The following is a 26708-nucleotide window of genomic DNA, read 5'->3' as shown; positions in this document are numbered from 1 at the left end:
ATACCAGTACTACTTACCTACACAACATCTAGCAAATCTACAAATATAAAATAGCTGGAATAGAAGCTGGATACAGCTGGAGTGTTGCCTTAATACTATTTTTTAATGGAATAATATTTCATGGACAAGAAAGGGAACCCCAAAGAAAAAGTGCAAGTAAATCACCACTTTCAGTTGAAAACTGGGTTTCGGATGCCACTCAAGACTGAACTGTTGGGCCACTTTCTGTGCAGAAGAGTTAGGGAACATACAAAAAAGAAAACACTTGTGATTCCTAGGATGACAACACCTGAAATCAGTGCGCTGGTGACTGAGTTCAGCTGGAAAGGAGGTCCATTTGGATGAGCTGCAAGGAGAACAAAAATACACAGGTAAGATATGGTTAGAATCTCTCAGCAGTGCCAAACACTTCTGTCTTTCCATTACAACACCCTATGTACAGAATAATTACAATGAAGGGACTAAAACTGTACTTCAGAATGAGCACCTGTCTACTTGGATAAAGCTTATCTAAGTATACTTTGAAAACAGTTACTAGTTCTTTCAATACCCATCGTGCTGGGGGGATAAAGATAAGGATACTTCTAAGGCATAATCCCTCATACGCTGGTGACCAACCTTGACCTGTGCTATTTAAGGCAAGACTATCACTGTCCAAGAACCATCAAGGCAGAGGTATAAGGATTTGTGGCCTAACCAAGTTAATGAAAGGATTTCTTCCCTGATATCATTACCCACATCTCAGTTTGAAGGGTATATAAATCCTTACCAGGCATATCTGGCACCAGATATCTGAGCTACTCTAAGCTTGTCTGTACGCCTTCACAGAAGGCTTCTTAACATGTTTATCAATTCTCAGAGAGAGGAGGTAACATATGTACTTACTATTTAGTGTAGCTCAGCAGGCCTGTTCATGGATCAATTCCTGGATACTGGAACACACATATCCAGCCTGTACCATCTTTTCCAGTGGGGGGGTGGGGGGGTTGGGGGGGGTGGCGGGGAACAAAAAAAGAACCGTGCTACCCAAACCCACCAGCGTGTGTTTGCCTAAGAGCTGTGCTTGCCATTACCAGTAGTGCTGGAGAGTGAGGTGAAATGACAACAGAGCTCCTATGTGGGAAACCAGACTGCTCCTCCCAGAAGCAGCCACCTGCCCTCAACATCATCTATACCTCCCTCCTCACCAAAGCTGCAAAGAAGTCAGCTCTGTTGATCAGGTTGCCCTGCCCTTCTCAACACTGTTCTGCCTTCTGATCTTGTCTTCTCTCCAGTACAGCAGTAATCCACCTTGCTCTACCTCTATGCTCTTCACTGGGACAGCAACAGGCACAGGAATGCTGTTGCTCTGGGATGGAAAGAGAGGGCTGCTGCTTTCATTGGATGGGGAGGAAAGGTAGAAGCCATTAACACAGAAAGCTGCGTGCAGCAAATGAAGAATTTGCTTTTTATTATTATTATTTTAATGATGCTCGTGGGTAGGAACATAGTAGGGAGCAATTCATTACAGGGAGAACTTTGTTTCCATGCCAGAAAAGAAAAGTAGCTGCTTTTATGTGGACCAAGTTGAGAAAAGAAGGGAACAAACAGTATTAGAGTTCAGAGGACAGAACAGGTTGCTTGTGCCGCTCAGTCCCATTATGAACAAGTAAGAGGTAGAATGGTCCAATGAACCACCTGATTACCCTGACCAACCTTTCTTAGCCATTAGCTACTCCTTGTTACCAGCAGAAAACAGTAACAGACAGGCTGAAACAAGTCCTCCAAGTGCCCAAAGGAGAAGCACCCTAAAACTTAGAGACCTGATCTCCCCTGCAGCCTATTTTCTTCATTGCCCTAGAAGAACACAAGTTCTATCCAAACTTCTCTATAGGCTCTTTGTGTGGTTAAATGCCAGGAGAATAGGAGCTCAAGCAGAGCTCTTCTGACTTTGAGCACTGAACTGAGCTGGACTGCACCATAATAACCATTTTGCTGCTCTGCTCCTGTGTGGCACAAGCAAATTTTACTGCTTAAATCTGATTTTGCACCTGGCAGTTGCAATGTTCCTTCACCCTCATATATATCATAGCAGCATAATTTCATTTCAGTTCCATCACAGGAATTAGAAGTTGCTATGTTGGTGGGGCTGGGTACACAAGTCAAACTGAGCATTCCAGATTAACCAATTGCTTTCTTTACAGCATATCAGTATTGACTCATTTAAGTGACAAAAAAAGCCAAAAAGAAAAAACATTCCAGCTCAGTGCATAGAGCTCAATCAAAATGGTTCATCTCCTCAGTTCTGTTTCACTCATAAACCCCCTTTTATGTTTCTTGGAATTCTGATTAACTTACCAAGCTGTGAATTGTTGGTTGGCATCTCATCTGTATAAAACAAAAATGGGATGCATTATATTTTACAAATACCTCTGCCTACCTCCTCCCCTCCTTGCAACACAAAAGCCAATAGTCCTAGCTTTACTTTCAAAACATATCAGCTATACTTGCAACATTGCCTAGGAGCTTTTAACATCTTTGGTAGAATAAGGACAACAACATTAATTACACAACATTGCTCCCTTTTTAATGCAAGCACACCAATATGAAATTACTTAGTATTCTGTGGAAAAAAACCCAAAACAAAACAAAAAAAAACCCCACAAAAAACCCACCCCACACCTTAATGCAGGAACCTCTTAATTGAAAGTGTGGCCAGTTTTATTCTGTCCCTCAATAAAAATACAACCATAAGCATGGTATTATACGCAAGACCCTTCACTGTTAATCACATTACAAGAAGATCTATATAGGAAAAAAAACTGACCTGAGTTTTTCAAGGAAAAATACATCAGTGACCATAAATGATTGCAAAAATGCCCTTTCTCCATGCTCACTTTTCTCTTGACAGTTACACAGTGGCATTATATTCAGGCAAACATTTGTATTTTGTCTTCAGTTTTTACTTACTTACCATTGTCCATCTCAGAACTACATTTCTTGTCACTGTTTTTGCTTTTTTGTGCAACTTGTAAGCACAGCTCACGTATACATTTGTTCTGAGCAGCTGTCTTCTAAGTTTAAGTGAGACATCCATCAAAAGCTATACAATTTCACCTGCACAAGTAGGTACCTGCTTTGTTTCTACACACAGAGACTAAAACATTTTCTTCTGTGTATGTCTCCTGTAATGACTTATTTTAGATTAACAAACAAGAATAAAGTTTCTCTGAAAAGAACAAAATGTTAGAAATAAGAGTTCAGAAATACACAGAAGGACCATTACTCATTTGCAGTAGCATTATTCAGTTCCTATCAAGGTAACTGCATAAATAGCTCTGTTACCAGAACAACTGGTGACTAGAGTGATGGGGCGACCTGGCTAACTCAGGGTGCCTCTGCAGACACCAATGTGCACAGGAACGGCCCCGGGACAGATGCAGAACCAAGCTAAATGAGGGAAGTGAGGGGCTGCACAACCATACAACTGCAGACCTAATACTGGGGTAGGAACTATGGTGAGTCAGGTACAGCAGGTACGATGGGCTCTGTACAAATGCATCTGTACAAAAGCTGGACCACACCTGGCCTTGAAAATAGTACAAGCACCTCCATGCAGCATCGCACCAGAGTAAGCCAGCACCGCACCCTGGCACTCCTCATCCAAAACCAGATAATTCTGTTCAAGTTCTCTCATGACCTTCTCCCGTTTCTTTCCTTTAGTATTCATGAACCTCACATTTTTAATGCACTTACTTATTTTCACAATGGCAAGGGACAGTGGGAGGAAATACTAATTCCCTCTTTCTGCTCCAGAAGGAAAAGTGAAGTGCAAGTCAGACTAAGTGACTTGCCCAATGCTACTCAGGAAATTTGTGACAGTTCAGAACTGAATGCCATTTTTTTCAGAGTACTTCCCATCAAACCATCCTTCTGTCAGCAGGAGTGGGATGCTCCAAAAGCATTCTATGGAGATACAGAAATATGTCTAATCTAAAAAGTTCTAGCCACATATCTCAATTAGAAGACACCCTAAAAAAATATTTTCCTTTTCCAAGCTTATTCATGTTTTCATTTTTAAAAAACCTCAACAGTTGTCAAGAAATTATAAAATCATTTATCCTTCCTTTGAGGTCATTAAACACCCGTGGACAGGTATTTGTTTGCTTGTGGTTATGCAGTATTTAAAAGGTAATTGATGAGTATCTTTTTTAATTGTAAAAATAGCATTCACAGCATTGGAATCATAAGCTATATTGCCTAATACGGGTTGCTCATATAACAAGCTTTATCTAGTTTCCATTCCTTGCCTAAGGCAGCATTTCTCTAGCATACATGTTTGTCTGGGCAAATCTGTCATTCATTTCCCATAAGTACTCATACATGCAACTTTGAAGTTAGTACTTTTCACTTTTTCTTGACTAATCAGATAGCAGCAACTCAATTGGGACTATGTATAATGCAGAACAAAAATACTCATTTTCATTGCAGAAATGTTGCTTATAACAGAGGGTATTTGTTCGAAAAATGGTCTCTTGCTAGATGGTTCCCTGTTCTGGAGGATCAGTTGTTCTCTTTGTATATGTGGACAGAACAACCACTTTGCACATAAAGAAGGATTTTATTCCCAAATGTTTCAATTATTTTTCCTAGATAGGATTCAGTCCTGCTTTCAGCTTCCTATATCTAAGGCTGCTGAAATAATTTGCTTAACTGCAACTACTTATAAATATCTGCAAACAGAATTTCTTAAACATTTTTCAAATATTTCATTTTTATTATTTTGTCAACAGCAGTCACATAAATTCGTTTCAGAGACTGCAGGTTGCATTTAGACTTGGGGTTTGGGTTTTTTGGTTGGTTGGTTGGGTTTTTTTTTTAAAAAAAAAAAAAAAGAACTTTGGTAATAAAAATGGAAATAATGGAATTTCACCCTGGATTTAAAGGAGTAGATTTGGGCCCACTCTGTTTGTCCTATTTCTTTCTTGTAGCTGAAGGCTAAGCATAGCATGTATTAATTTTATGCAATGCTTAGCTAAAAACCTACAGGTGAAGCTAGAAGAAATGGTGAATAGCAAGTGACAGTGAATAGTCATTAGCTGTCCAAATTAAATTGCAAAACTGAACACAGTACCTTAAATTCCATTATCTTCAGTGAAATCTGACAAAAAAAAAAAAAAAAAAAAAAAGGAAGCCAACCCACTGAGTTTGGGCTTTTATAATGGCCTTATATGTATAACAGTATTCCACATTGATTTTATTGGGGTAGGAAGGAAGCATGTGAGAGCCAAACAGAAATATTAGCTCAAAATTTCTACCAAAGACTCCAACAGTAGGGAAAAACATACCCAGCAAACTCATGGAGAATCCACCCTTTCCCTAAGTCACTGCAAATTTATATTAAACTGCAAAACATTTCCCCAGGTTTCTGAGATTCCTGCAGTCCATAGAAAAATTGCTCATTCCTACCACTCCTCGTAATGATGGGGCCAGCAGAAATCACAGCATTGCCAGAGGTGCTCTGAGGGCTCCAAGTTGTCCTCCCACCAGCGTCTCTTCTTTCTCTGTTACTGCAAATCTGAGTGGTTAATCAAAACAATCACAGTTTCAGAGTGGAATGGAATTATGGCCCTTCTGTGCTTCCTGCTTTAATGTAAACTCTTTTATAAGCGACACTACAACTTTGATTCTATTTCTTAGTATGCATTAAATTACTTTGCAATAAAAACAGCTGCAATATTCCCTAGAAGTGTATCTTATAAATGCCCAGCTTCCCGTTGTATTTTGCCTCAGTTCATTTACAGAACTACATTGCTGTTGTGTACAAGATCCATCTTATAGTATATTAAATTTTCAGTAGTTAATTTCCCAAAGCTTTGTTTACAGACAGTTTTCCCCAACAAACGTGTTTTGCTTGACTAGGGACAGACAACATGCTACAATCCCTATTCTAGCAAGCTTCTCAAGTTAAAGTTCACATTTTTTCGATGGAGTTTTATATAGCAATGACCCACATTAAAACAATCCCTGGCACTCTGTCATCTGGAATCTACCTTTAACATCTCTAACTTGTCATCTACCTCAATCTTGAGTACTCAAGTATGCTTCAACCAAGAGCATTTCTTTAATTTCAACTTCTTGTGAAAGAACTTCAAAAACCTCAGAACATAAATTCAATACAAACAATGAATTATTTAAAAGTGTAACATAAAAATATAAATAATGTACAAAATGTCAGAAGTATACTGAACTGATAGCATTTTAAAATTCTAAATGGTAAGTCATTCAATAGGAAACGATACTGCATCCTAAAGTCATCAACACAGAATATTCTGTGTTTATATGTTTATTTAAATGTTTCAATTTCCAAAATACATTTGTTGCTCCTGACACTCCTAAAATTAAATAATTTTTGAATTGACACAACTTCATGAACTTCAGCAAAACAGCAGTTTCCAAACTATAAGGGAGGTGGCAATAAACTATACAGGATGTAGTAATTTTTTTTCCACTATCAGAAACTCTTTCATATTTTCCTTATCAGTATAACGGTGCTTACTATAGCTTTAAGTTTTCCATATATTCTATTCTAAGATATTTCTATTCATCCACTGTGACTGTGGATACCTTGTTTCTTAGATGCTATACTAAGAACATCAGCTCTGAAGCTGTCTCAGTTATTACTTTTAATAATGAATTAAGGACCAAAAGGCAAAGAGGTCATTTCTCACATGTCCAACAACCTGTGTTTTGCATACCTAGTATTATTCTATCTCCAGATTACAATATTCATTGCCCTATCCTTCATCAGTTGTTTGACATTCCTTCAGACACAAAAAACATTCTTACTTCAGACTCTACAAGTCACCTTCATTCTGTGCCATCCAAACTTCCATAGCATTTGTATGCAGAATAACTCCAGTGTGCCTATTTTATATCCAGACAATTAACAGCAACTTCCGTCCACTGAAACTTACTGGCACAAGAAAGGGGCAGTCATCTGCTCTGCACAGCTTTGTCACACAGTGAAGGAAGACCGTAGACATCTTCTGGTTCTTGTGCTTCACAAAGCGAAACACCTCAAAGGAAAACCGGCCCATTTGGCTCTTGCCATTTTCAATTATAGTTGTCTGCGGGTCCTTGTCACAGCTAGTTTTTGTAGAGAACATTAAAACTAGGATGAGCAGCTGTATGATTAGCATTTTGAAGCTCTTAGCTGAAAATAAGATAACTTAAGCAGCAAGTTCAGTGCTTTAGTTCCTTGGAAAAGAACACTGTGCCCTAATATCCAACATGAGCAGCCACAATCTGCCTGTTAGGCTGTGCTGAAATGCATTCCTATAAAAACATTGTGTTTTGTTTTGCAACATCACAGCTATAACCAAGGTACCATTTAATTCCGGTGCCTGAAGAAACTTGAGACCTGAAGCAAAAAGTAATCAGGTATGTTAACTGGTATAGACAGGTAACTCCAAATGAAGACAGTATCTCTCCAGCAACTGTCACTGATAAGATTTTACCTGAGATACTGCCAAGATGTTTATCAAAGTTTCAATTCAAATAAATTTTACTAGTGGGGGTAGAAGCAGGAACATCTATTTATCATTAATCATTTGCTTAACTGCTTTCCTGAACTGGAGTCTATGTTTTATATCACTGTCATTCACCACAAGGGTACCTTTGGTAAAATAAAGGACAGTTAGCCATTCAGTTTGGGTGTTTATGGTATCTCTAGTACAACCATTTTAGACATATGCTTCTCTACCTTCATGTCCTGGTTTTGGCTGGGATAGAGTTAATTTTCTTCCTAGTAGCAGGCATAGTACTGTGGTTTGCATTTTAATATGAGAAGAATGTTGATAACACACTGATGTTTTAGTTGTTGCTAAGTACTGCTTATGCTAGTCAAGGACTTTGCAGCTTCCCATGCTCTGCCAGGTGCACAAGAAACTGGGAGGGGGCACAGCCAGAATAGTTGATCCAAACTGACCAAAGGGCTATTCCATACCATATGATGTCATGCTCAGTATAGAAACTGGGGGGGGCTGGCCGGGGAGCAGCGATCGCTGCTCGGGAACTGTCTGGGTATCGGTCGGCAGCTGGTGAGCAATTGCATTGTGCATCACTTGCTTTGTATATTATTATTATTATATTGTTATTATTATCATTACTATTTTACTTTATTTCAATTATCAAACTGTTCTTATCTCAACCCAGGAGTGTTTCTCACTCTTACTCCTCTGATTCTCTCCCCCATCCCACCAGGGCAGTGGGAGTGAGAGAGCGGCTGCGTGGTGCTTAGGTGCTGGCTGGGGCTAAACCACGACACTTCAAAATTCTTACAACTTTGCATTTGCTTCTATGTTTACGTTCACAAACAAGATAAGTCCCAACATGTTATCTGTAAGCCCAGTCCTCAGTCCCCCCCGATACTATTGCTTAGACTTTCCAGGCAGTTTAGAACACCACTATTGGAGAGATTTATAACTGTTTTTTAAAGGAAGGACCTGCAAAACACTGGGTTTGCACAGGACCTACCTGAAAAAAAGATCATATCGAAGATCATCGCTAGGATTACCGGATGGCGTGGTGTAACAGTAGTCCATCAAAACATTCCACCTGCACAGGGAGCAAAGTGATAGATAAGGAGAATTGGCAATGTAAGAGTAGGGGTGGAAAGTGAGTGAGATAAGATTAAAAGACAGCACAGGCAAGCATACAAACTGATAATGCAGACTGTTACACTGAAGCTGAGTTATGGTATTTAACAGGTCACATACAAGTCATCCTGCATTCCCAATATATAACCTGTTTCCTCCCACAACTTGCAAAACTAAACAGCACAGCATAGCAGCAGAATTGTATAAATCAAATTACTTGGTTTCATGCAAGTCAACCACTATACCAACACATTGTACACATCCTCTCAGAAGTCATGGCCACATAGGACTAGAAATCAAAGCCATCCCACTTTTAAAAGCTGTGCTGTTACAAAAAATCTAACAGAGGGTGGAGGCTAGCAGTGGACTATCACAGCCTGAACGAAGTCATGCTGCCACTGAGTGCTGCCATGCCAGACATGTTAGAACTCCAGTACAAACTGAAGTCAAAGGTGGCCAAGTGGTATGCCACAACTGATATTGTTAATGCATTTTTCTAAATCCCTTTGGCAGCAGAGAGCAGGCCATAGTTTGCTTTCACTTGGAGGGGCGTCCAGTACACCTGGAATCAACTGTCCTGGGGTGGAAACACAGCCCTACCATTTGTAATGGATTGATACAGACTGCACTGGAACAAGGTGAGGCTCCCGAACACCCGCAGTATACTGATGACATCATTGTGTGAGGCAATGCAGCAGAGGAAGTGTTTGAGAAGGGGAGAAAAGTAATCCAGATTCCTTTGAAAGATGGTTTTTCTATAAAACAAAGTTAATGTCAAAGGACCTGCACAGGAAATCCAGTTTTTAGGAATAAAATGGCAAGATGGGCATCATTGTATCCCAATGCACATGATCAATAAAATAACAGCCATATCTCCACCAATTAGCAAAAAAGAAACAGAAGCTTTCCTAGGTGTCATGGGTTTTTGGAGAATGCCTATTCCAGGTTATAGTCTGATCGTAAGCCTTCCCTATCAAGTGACCCAGAAGAAAAATGACACTGAATGAGGCCCTGACCAGCAGCAAGCCTTTCAACAAATTAAATGGGAGGTAGGGTGTTGGAGCTGGGGATATAGAGGACCTGAATCCCGTTACACTCCAACTGAAACAGAAATATTAGCAGCGTATGAAGGAATTTGAGCCACTTCAGAAGTAGTTGGTACTGAAGCACAGCTCCTTTTGGCACCTTGATTGCTTGTGCTGGGCTGGATGTTCAAAGGGAGGCTCCCCTCTACACATAATGCAACTGATGCTACATGGAATAAGTGGGTCACACTGATAACACAACGGGCTCAGATGGAAACCCCAGTTGCCCAGGAATTCTGGAAGTGGATCATGGACTGGCCAGAGGGCCAAAACTTTGGAGTGGCACCAGAGGAGGTGACTCATGCTGAAGAGGCCCCTCTGTATAATAAATTACCAGAAAGTGAAAAGCAATATGCCCTGTTTACAGATGGATCCTGTCATATTGTGGGAAAACATCGAAGGTGGAAAGCTGCTGTGTGGAGTCCTACATGACAAATTGCAGAAACCGCTGAATGCTAAGGTGAATCAAGTCAGTTTGCAGAGGTGAAAACCATCCAGCTAGCTTTAGATATTGCTGAGTGAGAAAAACGGCCAGTGCTCCGTCTCTATACTGACTCATGGATGGGGGCAAATGCCCTATGGGGGTGGTTGCAGCAATGGAAGCAGAGCAACTGGCAGCACAGAGGTAAACCCATCTGGGCTGCTGAATTATGGCAAGATACTGCTGCCCACGTAGAGAACCTGGTTGTAAAAGTTCGTCACGTAGATGCTCACATATCCAACAGCTGTGCCACTGAAGAACATCGAAACCTTGAGCAGGTAGACCAGGTAAACCAGGTTGCTATAATACTCTGTTCTGGTAAGACCCCATGGAATACTGCGTCCAACTCTGGACCTCTCAGCACAGGAAAGACATGGACCTGTTGGAACAGGTCCAGAGAAAGGCCACAAAAATGATCAGAGGGCTGGAGCATCTCTCCTATGAAGAAAGGCTGAGAGAGTTGGGGTTGTTCAGCCTGGACAAGAGAAGGCTCCAGGGAGGCCTTACTGTGGCCTTTCAGTACTTAAAGGGGGCCTATAAGAAAGATGAGGACAAACTCTTTAGCAGGACCTGTTGCAATAAGACAAGGGGTAATGGTTTTAAAGTAAAAGAGGGTAGATTTAGACAAGATATAAGGAAGACATTTTTTACAACAAGGGTGATGAAACACTGGAACAGGTTGCCCAGAGAGGTGGTAGATGCTCCATCCCTGGAAACATTCAAGATCAGGTTGGATGGGGCTCTGAGCAACCTGATCTAGTTGAAGATGTCCCTGCTCACTGCAGGGGAGTGGGACTAGATGACCTTTAAAGGTCCCTTCCAACCCAAACTATTCTATGATTCTATGAATTGAAGTGGCTCAGATGGATCTGGACTGAGAACGTAGGGGTGAGCTATTTATAGCTCGATGGGCCAATTACACATCAGGTCATTTAGGAAGGGATCCAACATAGAAATGGGTGAAAATAATGTGTTATTTGAGTTGCCTGTTATGGGAATTACTACAGCAGGAACGCCTTGTTGCTAGCCAGGCTAGGACCAAGGGGAGGAGTTCATTGCAACGTTAAACCCTATAATCTGGTCCCCAAAGGGACCAGGGGTGGATATTGTAATGGAAAGACTTTTAAACTGTTGTAACCCATGACTTTAGTTGCGTGTCATAGGAATTACTATAGCAGGAACCACCTGAACCAATGGACAACGAGCCTTACAAGAAGTAGTGCAAGTGCAGCAGTGACCTGACCTGAGCTGGCTTTGGTGCCCAATAACTTGACACAACACATGACCTCTCCTGTCCTGAGTGATTATCATAACAGATGGAGCTTGAAGTCATGGACTAAATTAACTCAGTGGACATTTTGTGGACTTTTATGGACATTTTACAGACATTTCACAGGGTTGGTCCATAGACTAAGGGAATGATATCTGCATATAGTATCAAAGGATGGGAAGGGTGGTGGTGGTTAATGAGAATGTATTAGATAGCATGAGACCTGAGGATGATGTAAGTGGTACGGAATAAGGGGTGGAGAATGTGCTGATTTTGGCTGGGATAGAGTTAGTTTTCTTCACAGTAGCTAGTACAGGGCCATGTTTTGGATTTGTGCTGTAAAAAGTGTTGATAATACAGGAAAAGTGTTGATAGTAGAGGGATGTTTTAGTTACTGCTGAGGAGTGCTTACAGAGTCAAGGCCTTTTCTGCTTCTCACCCCACCCCACCAGCAAGTAGGCTGGGGGTGCACAAGAATTTGGGAGGGGACACAGCTGGGACAGCTGACCCCAGCTCACCAAAGGGCTATTCCATACCACACAACGTCATGCTCAGTATATAAACTGGGGGGGGGGGAAAGCTGGCAGGGGAGCCACTGCTCAGGGACTGGCTAGGCATCAGTCAGCTGGTGGTGAGCAATTGTTTTCAGTTGCATCACTTGTCTTTCTTGGGTTTTATTTCTCTCTCTGTTATTTTCCTTTTCATTAAAATTTATTATTATAATTGTTATTTTATTTCAATTATTAAACTATTCTTATCTCAACCCATTAGTTTTCTCACTTTTACCCTTCCAAGTCTCTTCCCCCCATCCCACTGCAGGGCAGAGGGAGTAAGCAAGTGGCTATGTGGTGCTTAGTTGCCAGCTGGGGTTAAACCACAACAAAAGCCCTGGCATTTCTCACTTGATCTTACAGAGGCCCTTTCTTAAATAACAGCAATATAAGATCTAAAGTATAATTCAGGAAAACTTTCATAATGAGGACAGCAGCAAGACATGCATTCACCATCAAGGACCTGATACCCTCCAGCTGAAGGCCATGATTATCAAACACCAACCATTATTTTAACATGCAAAAGGCTATGAGGAAAGACAGTTGCTTCTAATCAGAAAAATCTGCAACACCAAGAGCTGAATAGCAAGCAAGACAAGAAAGAACATCCTTTATGGTACCTGCCATCAAGGTTGGTTGCTCTTACAGCTGCATATATTTTGGTTTTCAAAGGTAAACCTGTACTTGGAACAAGGAGCTGCTGGCTGTAGGTTGAATCCTGAAAAACAAACATTGCCTCAGTGTACCAGAAATCCCTCTGTAACAACCCATCTGCATCCACAGACCGAACTCCCATCTAATTTTTCTAACCTTTCTATGTAGGACAGTGATTTACTTTGTCCTCTGTAAAGGAAGAAGCAAAAAGCAGTGCCAGAGCATCGCCTACAAGTTTGCCTGTAAACATCAACACTTGACTGGCCTATGCAACTATTTTGGGGAATCTATTTATGATTTTATGAAGCAGTTGGATCAGTGATTAAAGAAAAGGTATCATTCATTGACACCTCAGTAAGTCTCCCAGCACCTACAGGCAAACGTAGCAGCTACTGTAGTTTTCTAAAGGAGGAGCTTAACTGGGTTGTCACAGTGTACTCTTTCCCAGGAAAGGTTGTTAAGGTTATTTGATTTAGTGGAGATAGCAATGCCATCAGGTTTTATATATCTTAAGCCACAGTCTGGGAGAACAGACACATTCTATTATGCAAAATGTAGCTTCTGTGGAAGTTGGCTTGTGGAAGACTGCAAGTAACATTTTCATTTAAATTTTAATATTCAAAAAAAGCTGTTTCAGGAAGCTGTAAAAGTTGGGAATTCCCCATATACTATTACATAGATATAACTGTTTTATTGGTTTCTTGTTCAAAGGCTGAACCATTAATGTTACTTTAGCAGCAATGCCATGAAACAGATCTGAGTGACAGACATTAATTCAGCATATCAAAATGCACCTACTGGTAATGTCACCTATGTCAAATAGGCTGTTAACCAGAAAGCACAGGGACTCAGCATGTTGAGACCTCTTGTGAGAGGTCAAAACACTCAATACATAAGAAAAATTTCGTTAAACAGAATTTTGACCAGGTTCAGTGTGGCAGGTAAGACCAATAGCAGCAGCTGACAGCAACAAGAAGGATTAAGCACATAAATCAAATATTTTTTCGGAAGGGAACAATGACAAAATTCACAGCACGCCCAATATTCAATCTCTGCAGCATTGGAGGCCTTGGGACGTACACATGTACACACAGACCAGCTCTCTGGCATACACAGAGCAAGTCTTTGAAGATCCATTCAAGTGAGATCAGGTAGGTTTGCCTTCGTGTATAATTAATTATACATTTCTCTAATATATAGCTCTGTCACATTTTGCAAACTGATTAAAAAGTCTACAGCCAGTCCCTCACTATTACATTCCATAGTTGTTCTTTTTTTCTTAAAGAGCAAGGTTTTATTCATTTAGACAGACATTTACAAGAGGGCCTAAAAGCACATAGCCACTTAGGCTCTGTGAATGCCCATTAAATGTTTTGCTATTAAACTCTTTCTGAGTCTATCATAATGCCTCCTCTCGTCTTTCCTAACGATAACACACAGTAACACCACAAAGTAAATGTAAACATCACCTTGTGAAGAAAGATGGAGGTGAGCTGAGAAGATGAAGTGTCAATGTTAGGAAATAACACTACAGCTGAAGTTTGAAAGTATGGCTGCTCACAGTCAAGAGCCACATCTGTACGCAACCCCTCACCAATACCAAGGGTGGATGGGAGCCTCGAGGCCCCTCCCAAGCCAGGACTCTCTAACAGGGACCACAGGATGTGGTCGAACAGCCCACAGATCAGAGCTCACAAAACCGTGGGTGTCCCAAGAGGCACACCCAGCCAGGCAGACTGCAGGCAACACACAAGTTGTCTGTGTACACACCCAGCCCTAGGATGTGAACAAGAAGGGCATATCCGTCACTTGAATCTGCCAACCTTAGCAGTATTATTCATGCTAGTGCTACTCACTAGAGTAATATGACTGAAATCAGAAGGATAAGACACCACTGTTCATGGTCGACTTGTGAATTCCCCAGGATAGGGAGGATGAAAGCCCAGCTTGGCATGCAGAAAAAATGTGCTCAGTACAATCATCAATAGCATGTATACCTGACTGTGTGCAGAAGGGGGCCCTGAAAGGCAGCAGACATGTGGTGGTCCATGCTTGCCCTGACTGAGAACTTTGGCTCACCATGACTTTTTGGTCACAGGTTTATTTAAAAATGAGAGAAGCATAATCTTCATTTTAACAGATTATAAATTGTTATTTGGAGCTCTGCTCTATCAAACAAACATGATTATTTTTAAGCATGCCTTCGGAAAATGTCCTGTTACAATATTTATAGCTCATTTTGTTCAAAGCATAAAGCATTGACTTTTAAATCAGTTGCATGAATTATAACTTAGTGTCATGATAGCATGAATAATAATGAAAAAAATCAGATTCATAATTTACAAAAATGTTGCTTGATAGATTGAAAAATTGATATTTAAATCAGGTATTTAAAATGTATGAATAAAGATTTTAATCAACACGAAAATACCATTTCAGAGATTAATGTTAAGTAGAGGTCCATGCATTTTTCACATTTTACTGTCACCATCCGTATTTACATAGTAAAAGCTTATACAATAATGCATATTCAAGTTGAATTATCTAAAACATATGGAAGAAGTGTGAGTTGAAAGCTGTTACAATTAACCCTTAAAATCTTGAAAATCCACACCAAGAGGCAACAAGTACAGTGGGCTATAAATTTGGAACAATTCCCACAACCCTCACTACAATTACAGATGATCAAAACACTCTGATGAGGCTTGAACATAAAAATACTCCAGCAAAAGTGCTACAGTTTATTGCTAAGGGAACAGGCCTAGAATATTTTTTACAGAATTCTACAGAGTACTCTCTGTACCAGCAGAATGTACCTATACACATATACACACACATATATAGAAATACGCATACACACACACACATATACATAATAGATGCAAGCACAAGTATGCACTCTGGAGTATGATTATTATTACAACTGATTATTCACATAGCATACAACCTGAAAGCCAGAGCTGTAAATTGAGGAACTGTATAAATACAGGACAAAAAGACTGTGTGTGCCCTCAAAGAGCAGCCCTATAAATACAAGACAAGTAGTACACACAAATGAAAGGGACAAGGGAACTCAGAGATGAAAGATGCCCGGATGAAAGGCCTGGTTCTTCATGGGTGGAGTGGAAAGGGAATAGCAAATAATGAAGAGGAGTTTATACTTTGCTCTGCTAATCCAGTTTGAATCCATATAGTGCAGAGATGGATTTAGTTCAGGTCATACTGCTGTGTTTCATACTTACATTGTAAAGCAATAAATTCAAAGTGCTGATAAATGTACCATTGTTCTCTCTCACAGAAATAGCAGCTGATGACCTACAACAGAACCAGAAACCAAAAACCTTCATGAAGAAAGATATCTTATTTTTCTATTTACATACTTCAGTGGTTTTTATTGTTAAAAAACCTCAGAGTCATGTCACAAGGAGTTAATTTATGCATTTGGGTTATACACTTCAGAAATAGGAATTTATAGTGGAAACACTGACAGAACCTTAACTATGCAGAAAGTAATGGATACTGTTGAAAACATGAATCAGAAAAATAATTCACAGAGAGGCAAAATGACAAAAAGGAACCCACTTTTCATGATGCACAAGGTTTACTCATTGAAATATTTTCTCCTGCATTCTATATTCACATGCTTACAAACTATTTCATGAAGAATTTCCATTATTTGCTACTACCATTTTGTCATCAGAACATCTGAATTTTAAGGGAATTTTTGCATTATCTAAGGCTCTCTCTTCATAAACTATGTTATCTTATACAATGATGCTACAAAATTTTCTTTTCTTTTGCATCACCTTTTCTTTCAGTGCTTTTTCCTTTCCCTTTACTCTTGCACAGCTAAAAATCGCTATGTTGACAATACTGCTAACGGCATGCATATATTTAAGTGTGAATGCATATACACACATACATATGGGTTTATATAAACATGGGAATGAAACACATAGAAATGAAAAGTACACTTACGAAGCAAGCTGGGTATTGTTAACCAAGTACTCCAGTGGATAGCTACAGCTAAATTTGTACAGAAGCCCAGGCAAATAGCTGATAATCGTTGGTGGGTCTGGCGTATCAATATAGCCTGAAACATTACCTATCTGTACCACTGAGGTATTTCCATAAGCATTGATACCTCGAGCTGAGGATACCTATTGAGGGAGACAGAAAACAACTATTATCAGAAAGTTAACTGTGGAATGAAAGATACCCAAGGACACTGATAACTTAGCCCATAATTTACCCAGAGATATCTTCAGGAAATCCTTTAAAAATTAACTTAGTTTAATAACATGTTCCCTGTGTTCTCTTTCTCACCTCCCCGAAATCATGCATATACAGTTCACAAGCGATATCCTTGTTTTTAAAACACAGAATGGAGCAGCATTTGAAAAAAAACTGATGAATCCTGGAAGCAGGTTTTTTTCATAGGTACTTTTTTCCTAAGCATTCCCAGTAAATTCACCTGACTTACTGGGAAAAGCTGAAGGAACTTTTCTATCACAGTCAAAAAAATATTAGCTTAAAATGAGCTTCCATATGTAATAATAAAGTCAACACACAAGCACTTTCACTCACAGAAACAACACTGTCACTCTTGAGCTTTGTTTTTGACATATCAAAAACAATGTACTTCATAAGCAGATAGAAGCCAAATAGCTGAACTTTCAGTCTGTGTTTTTGTCTACATTATACATCTCAATCTAAATTATAAACTATGTGCAAAGAAACACTGTCAGAAATGCAAGAGCTGAAAAGTAATACAACCTTAATGCCAACGCAACCTCAATTTAGTCCCTAGACACATGCTATCCTATGTTGCTCAGGCTCACAGTGTGCAGAGCCAGCAAGAACATGCATGCAGCTCGCTCTCCAGAAAACGGAAGGACACACTTTCCTCCTGGCAGCAGCCCAGCCCCACTCCATCTGTAGCTACTGATCTGAATAAGGGGGTGGTTTGAAAACAGCAGATAAAGTGTCACAAATTACTTTCTCAGTAGGCACATACACAGTAAGGCCAGTTAACACGGCACTGGACTTACACTGTAGCATTTCTTTTATATAACTGTGTTAGCAAAACAGATGCTTTCAATAGCTTTAGAACACAGAGTTTCTTAAAAAGATATTTCGCTATGGAAGAATCATCCCGAGGCGTGCATGAGTTGTAACAGTTTGCACTAAGTAGCACAGCACACACAGCACGTATTTTGATTTCTTCGGCTACAGAAAAACTGGCTAGAAGACAGACGCAGCCATACGCTTTGCCAATAGTATAACTAATCATTTGCTAAATGGCAGGAAAATGATGAAAATCAAATTTCCTAGGATCTATTCCTAGGAGGCTAGAGCACCAAGGTAGTATAAGGTAGTATAGCCAGCTATAGCTCTGTTTATCTTCCTCACCATCCCACCTCCAAAAAAATAAAAGTTTTGTCTGCCATATTAGAGACAGACCTAGGTTTCACCTGAACTGTTGTCTTTCCTTTACTTTTATTGAAAATGAGTTTGAAGGTCTTTGCTGTGAAACACAGCCAAGAAATGCATGGGATTGTAGTACAGTGTGGGGAACACGATAAGAAAGGCTCCCTGCTCCTTTATCCTCTTTGTTTGTGGCCCAGCATGCATAAACTGGGAGAGGATGAGAGGAATTTTTACTTATATTTTTAGCAGCTGCTACTTTGTCTTTGTATCCTGTACAGCCTTGTGAGGGGGCTTCATGGGGAGATGCAATTATTTGGACTTACCAGACTGTTGGGTTGGGTTTTTTTTTTTTTTGGGGGGGTGGGGGGGGTGGGTTGGTGGTTTGTTTTAAAACATCAAGCTCTTACAATTATAATCAAATAGCAAGTTCAGGAAGTTTACAATTTGACCGACTCCACAGGAACAGGAAAAAGTTGCTTCCTGGCAAATTCTTCTACTGCAAGTCATGGAGGTGCTACAGCTTTTCATGGAAAATGGGAAAAGAGAATCTTGAACTTGTTGAACTCTTTTTTGTTGAAATTTTAAAACAAAACTCAGCCAGAGGCAAATAGGTCACAGAGCACATCAAACATTTCAGCCTAGTTTTGCAAAATCATTAGCAACAGAAAACAGGGGGTTTGTCATAAAAACTGGCAGGTATCATCAAATGCAAGTATGAATTCCAGATAGAATATAACCTTTAAAAATGATACATTTTTAGACTTGTTTTTGTAAGTTATTCATAGATACTTGATACACATCATCACTGCTTGTACAGTGTGATATACACACAAACTGTACAACTCTCCACTCCCTTGGTTTAGAAGGTTTGAGACCTGACTTCTCCCCCTTCAGACTGACATAGTTTCATTGAAGAAAATGAAATTAAACTGGTACAAAACAGACTTCAAAGTCAGCTCCTGGATCAGATTCTGCTTCCAAAATCTCACCCACAGCTAAGGATTAGATTTAGTCATTAGTTGTACAAAGATGTGCATTATCCACGCATGAAAGAGCAACATAAAATGTAGACACTGAAGTCACACCACCAGGCAAAACACCATAGCAGAGTGGCTCTGCACTAAGAGATCAAAGCTAAACATACAAATCTGAACTTCAGCCCCACAATCTTGGCTTTTTTGTCATGAATTGAGTGCATAGGTTAGATAGCCTTTGTGTGTGTGCGTGTGTGTGTGTGTGTGAAACATTCAAAATTTGCTTGAAAAATTCAGTTTGTTGCCAGACAGTTCCATATTGAGCTGAGATCTTCCAAGGAGGTGCAAGACCTCCAGGCACTGCTAGGAGAGGTGTTTACTGTGGGTTGGGCCCTGTGACCAGACTATCTCCCCTGAGACATTCAGTCACTGCCTTATCGCAGAACATATAAGATCAGTCAATCAGTCAGCAAGCCCCTCTCAGAAGTAGGTACCCAGGCTATAACTCTCATTTATCTAACAGAGTCTTAAAAATATTTTACTTTCATTTTCCAAGTGAAAAGTTTGAAAAGTTCCAGCAAAATTTAAGGCATGTTCAGCAAAAGTTTTAAAAATGGCTTGGAAAAATCTCATTTTTCCACTGAAAAGAATTATTAAAATGAAAAATGTACTTTCAAATCAGAGGATAAATGTGTGTCCCACTATATTTTCTCATTAGTAATCAAGACTATAAATTACTGACTTTCTCTGGTTTTCTTTGATGTATACAATATATTGCTAGGTGGGCAAGACAATGTAAACATTATCTGTAAAAGATACAATGCTGTCAAGGCCATTCACTTGATCCCATGCATAAACAGCCACGCTACAATTTCACTTTGACCTTGTCTTACCACTAAAGTGTTTCCACAGGATTCCAAAGTACTTAGATTGATGATGAAAATGACCACTGCTGGAAAGGTGTTGTTATTGATGAAACCCCTGCAGTGGGCATCCCCATGTTTCCCATTCAGGGCCAGATCTGTCTCAGAATAACCAGAGAAAAGAACTGTGCAAAAATTTATCTTCATAGTAATTGTCTGTACTCCACAGAAAACATTGATATCTCGTTCAGCTGCAAGAAAAATACAGGGAAAGACATTGTAAGAAGATGTATTTCAACTAATCTCCATATAATTATTGTAGTAGTTAGTCTAGTGTTATAACTTTTGATCAAATCAATTTTTAGACCCCAGTCACAGCAAACTATTGGAATACAAAGGTCAGAATTGCATTATTTTGAAGAACAGATTTGACTCTACAACTTCACTAAAGAGAAAACAAGAATTAATATGGTAACATAGTATAGCACACAACAAATCCATTATTCCAAAATTCCCTAGCAAATCATTCAGTAGCACATTCATAAACGAAAGCACTGCAACAGAGTGAAAAACAGCAAGTGGTTAAATATTCAGAGTCTGATTAAACAGCCCCCTTCTGGAACAGAAATTTCCAGCAATTTTCAGAAACTCAGGAGGCCGAGCTCTGCTTTCCAGCCCTGGCATGGAAGTCAGGTGTGTTTGAGGTTGTCTGGAGTCCACTTTGTATGCATATTGGGTTTGCATGGCAAAGTTTTGGTAGCAGGAGGGCTACAGGGGTGGCTTCTGTGAGAAGCTGCTAGAAGTTTCCCCTGTGTCCAGTAGAGCAATGACAGCCAGCTTCAAGACGGACATGCCACTGGCCAAGGTCGAGCCCATCAGTGATGGGGGTAGTGCCCTTGGGATAACGTATTGAAGAAGGGGGCCGGGGGGGAGGGAACCTGTGCAATTGCAGCCAGAGAGAGGAGTGAGAATATGTGAGAGGAACGACTCTGCAGACACCAAGGTCAGTGAAGAAGGAGGGGGAGGAGGTGCTCCAGGCACCGGAGCAGAGATTCCCCTGCAGCCCCTGGTGCAGCCCCTGGTGAGGCAGCTGTGCCCCTGCACCCATGGAGGCCCACGGGGGAGCAGATACCCACCTGCAGCCCGGGGAGGGCCCCACGCCGGAGCAGGGGGATGTGCCCAAAGCAGACTGTGACCCCATGGGAAGCCTGCGCTGGAGCAGGCTCCTGGCAGGACCTGTGGCCCCGTGGGGAGAGAGGAGCCCACGCTGGAGCAGGTTTGCTGGCAGCACTTGTGACCCCGTGGGGGACCCACGCTGGAGCAGTCTGCTCCTGAGGGACTGCATCCCGTGGGAGGGACCCACGCTGGAGCAGTTCATGAAGAACTGCAGCCCGTGGGAAGGACCCACGTTGGAGAAGTTCATGGAGGACTGTCTCCCGTGGGAGGGACCGCACGCTGGAGCAGGGGAAGTGTGAGGAGTCCTCCCCTGAGGAGGAAGGAGCAGCGGAGACAACCCCCATCCCCCTGCGCTGCTCGGGGGGAGGAGGAGAGAAAATGGGGAGTGAAGTTGAGCCTGGGACGAGGGGTGGGGTGGGGAGAAGGTGTTTTAAGATTTAGTTTTATTTCTCATTACCCTACTCAGTTTTGACTGGTAATAAATTAAACTGATTTTTCCCCAAGTTGAGTCTGTTTTGCCCATGACGGTAATTGCTGAGTGATCTCTCCCTGTCCTTATCTCGACCCATGAGCTTTTCATTATATCTTCTGTCCCCTGTCCAGTTGAGAAGGGGAGTGATCAAGCAGCTTTGGTGGGCACTTGGCATCCAGCCAGGGTCAACCCTCCACAGCATGAGACCACAGTCTCAGGCTGTGCAGACTTTGAAGTACAATCAACAGCATATCAGAGCAATTTATTCCAATATCATAATATAGACATCTTTAAAGTTGGTTTGGTTTTAGGGGGGGTTGGGTTTGTTTTTTTTTTTTTTTTAAGAACCATCAACTTTAGCTTTAATGAAAAATCAGTTGGCTCTTGAAAGACAATGATCGATACTACAAAGCATCTTGCAATCTTTCATTCTGTACATTATGACAATACAAAAGACCTAGAAAACAGCAATTGTTACAACTGATCAATTTTTGAACAAGAGCAAAAGATCTTCTTGGATGAATTTGACCTTTTATTTGAAAGTTCTGAAGATTCTTAGGTACTTGACTGTAAAAGCATCAGGTTAGGATATAGGCACAAGCAACAGTTTGTTTTGCTTTAGAGCTATAGCACAGCTTTTCTATAAGCTCTTCTCTGTCTGTAGGTGATTGGGGGGGCTATTTTGGGGGTTTTTTCCCCTAGTGCTTTACAAAAAGACATACTGCATCCATGTTAAACACAGACATTACTCCTTTATATAGCAACTCATTTATTACATCTGCTTAAAGATTAAGTGCTATTAAAAATTGCAGAACAACTTCAGTCAATACTATACCATTAAGCCTGCTGAAATGAATTGTTTCACTGCGTTGTCACAACATAGAGGAAATGAAATCTCCACTACAATGAACTAGCTCTTCCCCCATGGTACAGGAGCACAAGCAGTTTAATTTAGACAGCTTTAATGGTGGCTTTAAAGCCAGAACAATCAAGTGCAGGAAATAACAGGCTAAACTCAGTCCTGAACTAACGTGGTGATAAACGTTACTCACTGGGTGTAAATCTAGGCAGAAAGGTATTGGAGGCAAGACAGGAGTTGAAGTGATTTGGCATGAAATTCTCCTGGTTTGTACATGTACCTAATTCCACTAACATAACGTACAAAGATTGAGAAGAAGCATGCCTTGGTATTCACTACATGAGGACTGTTACGATCCATTTAATGGGTATATGAAGGTAGAGGGAACAGTACAAAAAGGCAAATGGCAAAGCACGCCTTTGCACTTATTTGGACCAATGCACAGTCAGATTGTAACAAATTGCAGGATGTAATGTAAAGTAGCTCAGTTAATTTTATAACTCACTTCAAGCCTTTTAAAAAGCAGGATATTACTTTCCCTATTAAGGTACCATTACCACTTGCAAAATTCTCATTTGACACTAAGGGAAATGAGACCATACAGTACAAAAACAACCTTTGCTATACAGGAGGGTAAACTACCTGCCCACTACTTTACAAGGAAGTATTGTTGCCAAATTAGTCCATTCTGGAATTAAAAACAACATTATTTGTTCAGAAATTAATCTGAAACCAGGTGCAAACAGATCTAATGCCCCTTTAGATGCTAAACATCTAGCTCATCTCTTGTGAATTTAGAAAGGTAAATATTATTCCTATATATGTATAAGTATAAACAAAAAATATTTGCCTTCCTGCAGTAAAAGCTTTTGATTTTCTGAGTAAGAGAGGAGCAATGGTTTGAAGGTTAGGTCACCTAGCTGATAGGGCCTGAAACATAATGACCTCTTTGACACAGAGTTTCCATCTAGGAAAAGCACTTGGCCTCTTTCTTACTCAAATCACACAAACTACCTCTAGTCGGCAGTACTCACAGGGGTGTTGCACGCAAAACAGAGGAAAGCTCAAGAGGTACATAGATACTACAGTAACAGAGACCATCTTGAACCAAGGACGGACCCATGGCAACATGAGCCAAATGCTGACAGCTCCACTGCCCGCTTCTGCTCTGGTACCTTTCCACACATTACCAAGACTTGACCCAGAGGCAGACAGCAAAAAACCTGTAGAGGACAAGTTTGCTGCAGAACAATGTTGACAAAAGTCATTCCACCAGAAGAGGCACACAAAGACATAGTTCAAAACCAGCTTCTCTGCATGAGTCTCCTCTTTGATCAAATCACTGCTTTGATAGTGAATTAAAATGCAGAGTGTATGTGAAAAAAGCTGCAATATTTTCTTAACTTCTACTAAGTTCTCAGTATGTACCTACAGCTAGAGCCCCCTGAATCAAAACTGTGCATTTCCCATCTGAAGACAGCCAGACTGCTGTGGCTCCATCCCCCAAAAGCCTTCTCAAAGCTATGCTTTACTGCAATGCAGAACTAAAGCTTTTTTTCTCCAGGCAACTCTCTGAAGGACAGCAGGATCTGACCTTATTACATACTCTCTAGAACACATCTTGCTTTTGGTATAAAACGTCACAGAATTTTCAATCTACCACATACGGGGTTTTTTTCTTCATCCCTGCTGACTATTGCATACCTGCACTCTAAAACAAACCCGCAAACTACAGAAACAAATGTCCTGCCTGATTATTTATCATCCTATTTATGCAGCCCCATCCCTATGCAAGAGTCACCCAAGCAATGAAAGACAAAAGCACAAACAAATGAAAAATGGATGAGCTCCAAGGTTCCTTTAGGAAGGCTTAATTTCTCATCTTTGCTGAAGACAACTTCTGTTCTTCACAGCATTTAAAGAAAAAGAGCAGACAACTTCAAAACCCAATGGCTTCTCTGGTATCTGCACACCACAGACCTCAGCAAGTCCATTCTTGCCCCATGTTTGGAATTTCAGCTGACAACAGTGAAGACTTCTTGTGTGGAACAAATAAGGAACAGGAGGAAAGTCCTATCCATAACCAGGCTCTGTGAGCAGTATCTCAGCCTGGAGTACGCTTGTTTTGAAATGTTCCCTCTTTTGACCCCTCTCTCACCACTCCCCTTACATTTGAATTCTGGAGGCAGTCAGGCCAGCACCCTCAAAGCCACAGCCTGAGCTGAGCACCTGGGAAGCAAGCGTAGCGAGGACAAGCCCCTTTCTCCATGCAGAGGCTCTCTCGCCCATCTTCTGGTGTTCTTTAACCCAGAAAACAGAGCTCCAGCAGCCTCACTCAGCTCCACTAGCCCCAGCCCATTACATAGCAGTCCCTTCTGCATACTGAAAATAATACCTGTCAAATTCTGGGACAAAAGGGGTTTCTGGTTTTTACCTCTATCTCAAATACACAACTAACAAGCAGAATTTATTTTTCTTTCCTAGGTCTCAAAATCAGCACTAAGACTGTTGATTAAATTCCAGCCTTTAAATCTTTACTGCCTGAGATCACAAGAAAAGACAGAGCAGCACTTGACTCTCAGCTCCTATGGGCAGTGCAGGGTGATTAGCATTTACTTAAAAAAAATAATCTGTTTACTTGTAACCTAAACAGATTTTCTCCCAAGTCTCTGAGATTTGGCAGACATGGAATCCGATATGACCCTTTTTTATGATGCAGAACTGCAACTGGCCCCTAAATACCCACAATAAGAGCTGGATTAAATTCACAGGTATCACATTGCAAATATAAAACTTTGGCACAGGTCTGGTGCAAAAAGTGACCAGAGGAATATCTAAAAAGCACAGAAAGAGGAATCTAAACTTCCCTCTAGCTGTTGCAATCCTCTCAAGAAGCCCGAAACAGAAAAACAATTACATGAAAAAATACAAAAGGTAGATCTGAGGCAAATGGGCACAATTCACCCACACTTTTGAGGCAAGCCTGTGAAACTTTTCCCTAAGAAGGGAAATATAGAAGTAGTTTGTGAAGTACTCAGTTAAACAGTGATTTTTGTCAGGGATGGAGACAACATATTTGATCATCTTTGCATGTGTTATTTCTCTACTCTTCATATTCACATCAATTAAGTGAACAAGGATCAAACCCACTGTTGGTCTTTATGTGAACAAAGCACCTAGCAGTGTGGTGGTAGCACAGGAAACAATAAACAGACTGTAGGCTTTCTGCTGACTTAAGTTTAATAAAAGAGCTGATCCTTCCTGAAAAAAAATCAAAACTATTATTATTCAGAAAGCGACAACACTGAAAGGTATTACAGCATAATACTATACTGAGAGTTCATCACTATACTGTTCAATTCAATTGCTACCTCAGAAACACAAGATATGAGCAAGCCCGTATTCACAGCCTTTTTTATTATTATTCTGTCCAAGAAACAACTGAGGCAGGAAGAATAAGCAATGTAAGAGAGACTAAAAGCATTCTTTAGTGCAGTAAACCCCGATACACGTGTCACTAAGACTGAAATTTCATTTCTATTTCTTGTTGTATTAACAGCTCCGGACATCTGATGTCCCCAAAATTACTTAATTCCCAATTTCTCACAGGCATGAGTGTCTATCTTACATAGATACATCCCACTGCTTCACCTGTCCCTAACCAAGCACTTAATGCTGAAGTGAGGCACTGAATTTTGCCATCGACTTCATTTTACTCAAAAATAGATATATATTTCTTTTTTTAACTAAAAGGACATAATTATATTCTCTCATCCAGATAAAACATGAAAGAAAACCCAGTTAGAAATTTCAGACTCTTAAATCTATAGAGAACATTTCCAACAACATGACCTCTGGTGAATTTCTTGGACAGGACAGAGCTCTGGCAAAAGCAGGTCAAACCCCACTGATGCAAGGGGAGTTGTATTCATTACTACTAGGCTGAATTTGAACCATTGTGCAATTAAAAAGAAAGTAAAGTGCAACATTAGAGGAGTTTCATTGTCACCGAGATAGTTAACACTCACTTAATGTGGAGTCCTACCCCCAGGCTTCAGACAGATTTAAAGCTCTGTATTTAAAAATAAGCACTGCTTTGAACCAAGACAATAAAGAAGCCATTAGAAAAAAGTCTATTAAACACTTACCAGGAAACCTGCTATGGAGGTTAGCATCACAGTTGTATCCATTGAACTGAGCAGCCACTGAAAGCACTTTAATCGTCAGCAGGAGCAGTAACCATACCTGTTCCAT

At 40.5% G+C, this 26708-nt stretch overlaps 1 protein-coding gene across 1 annotated transcript; it reads right to left on the bottom strand.

Annotated features, from left to right (window-relative positions):
• Nucleotides 1-170: 170 nt before the first annotated feature.
• Nucleotides 171-26708, bottom strand: ZPLD1 (zona pellucida like domain containing 1). The gene is made up of 10 exons (XM_075727572.1): nucleotides 26603-26708; nucleotides 19978-20198; nucleotides 16659-16840; nucleotides 15923-15995; nucleotides 12647-12744; nucleotides 8518-8598; nucleotides 6957-7128; nucleotides 5449-5557; nucleotides 2338-2367; nucleotides 171-346 (listed from the first exon to the last, which is right to left on the bottom strand). The coding sequence occupies exons 1-10, from the start codon at nucleotides 26706-26708 to the stop codon at nucleotides 171-173; spliced, it is 1248 nt and encodes a 415-aa protein (XP_075583687.1).

The sequence above is a fragment of the Pelecanus crispus genome, chromosome 1 (assembly GCF_030463565.1).
Source record: "Pelecanus crispus isolate bPelCri1 chromosome 1, bPelCri1.pri, whole genome shotgun sequence".
Lineage (NCBI taxonomy): Eukaryota > Metazoa > Chordata > Aves > Pelecaniformes > Pelecanidae > Pelecanus > Pelecanus crispus.
This window is presented reverse-complemented; position numbering and strand designations above follow the sequence as displayed.

What these genes read in the sequence shown, in the direction of transcription:
- ZPLD1 (XM_075727572.1), bottom strand. Translation starts at nt 26,708, where the DNA reads ATGGAACAGGTATGGTTACTGCTCCTGCTGACGATTAAAGTGCTTTCA. An exon ending in TGAATTTATTGCTTTACAAT is followed by an intron (nt 12,745 to 15,922) that starts GTAAGTATGAAA and finishes TTTGTTTTTCAG; the next exon opens with GATTCAACCTACAGCCAGCA. An exon ending in CCCCATCATTACGAGGAGTG is followed by an intron (nt 2,368 to 5,448) that starts GTAGGAATGAGC and finishes TGTTTTATACAG; the next exon opens with ATGAGATGCCAACCAACAAT.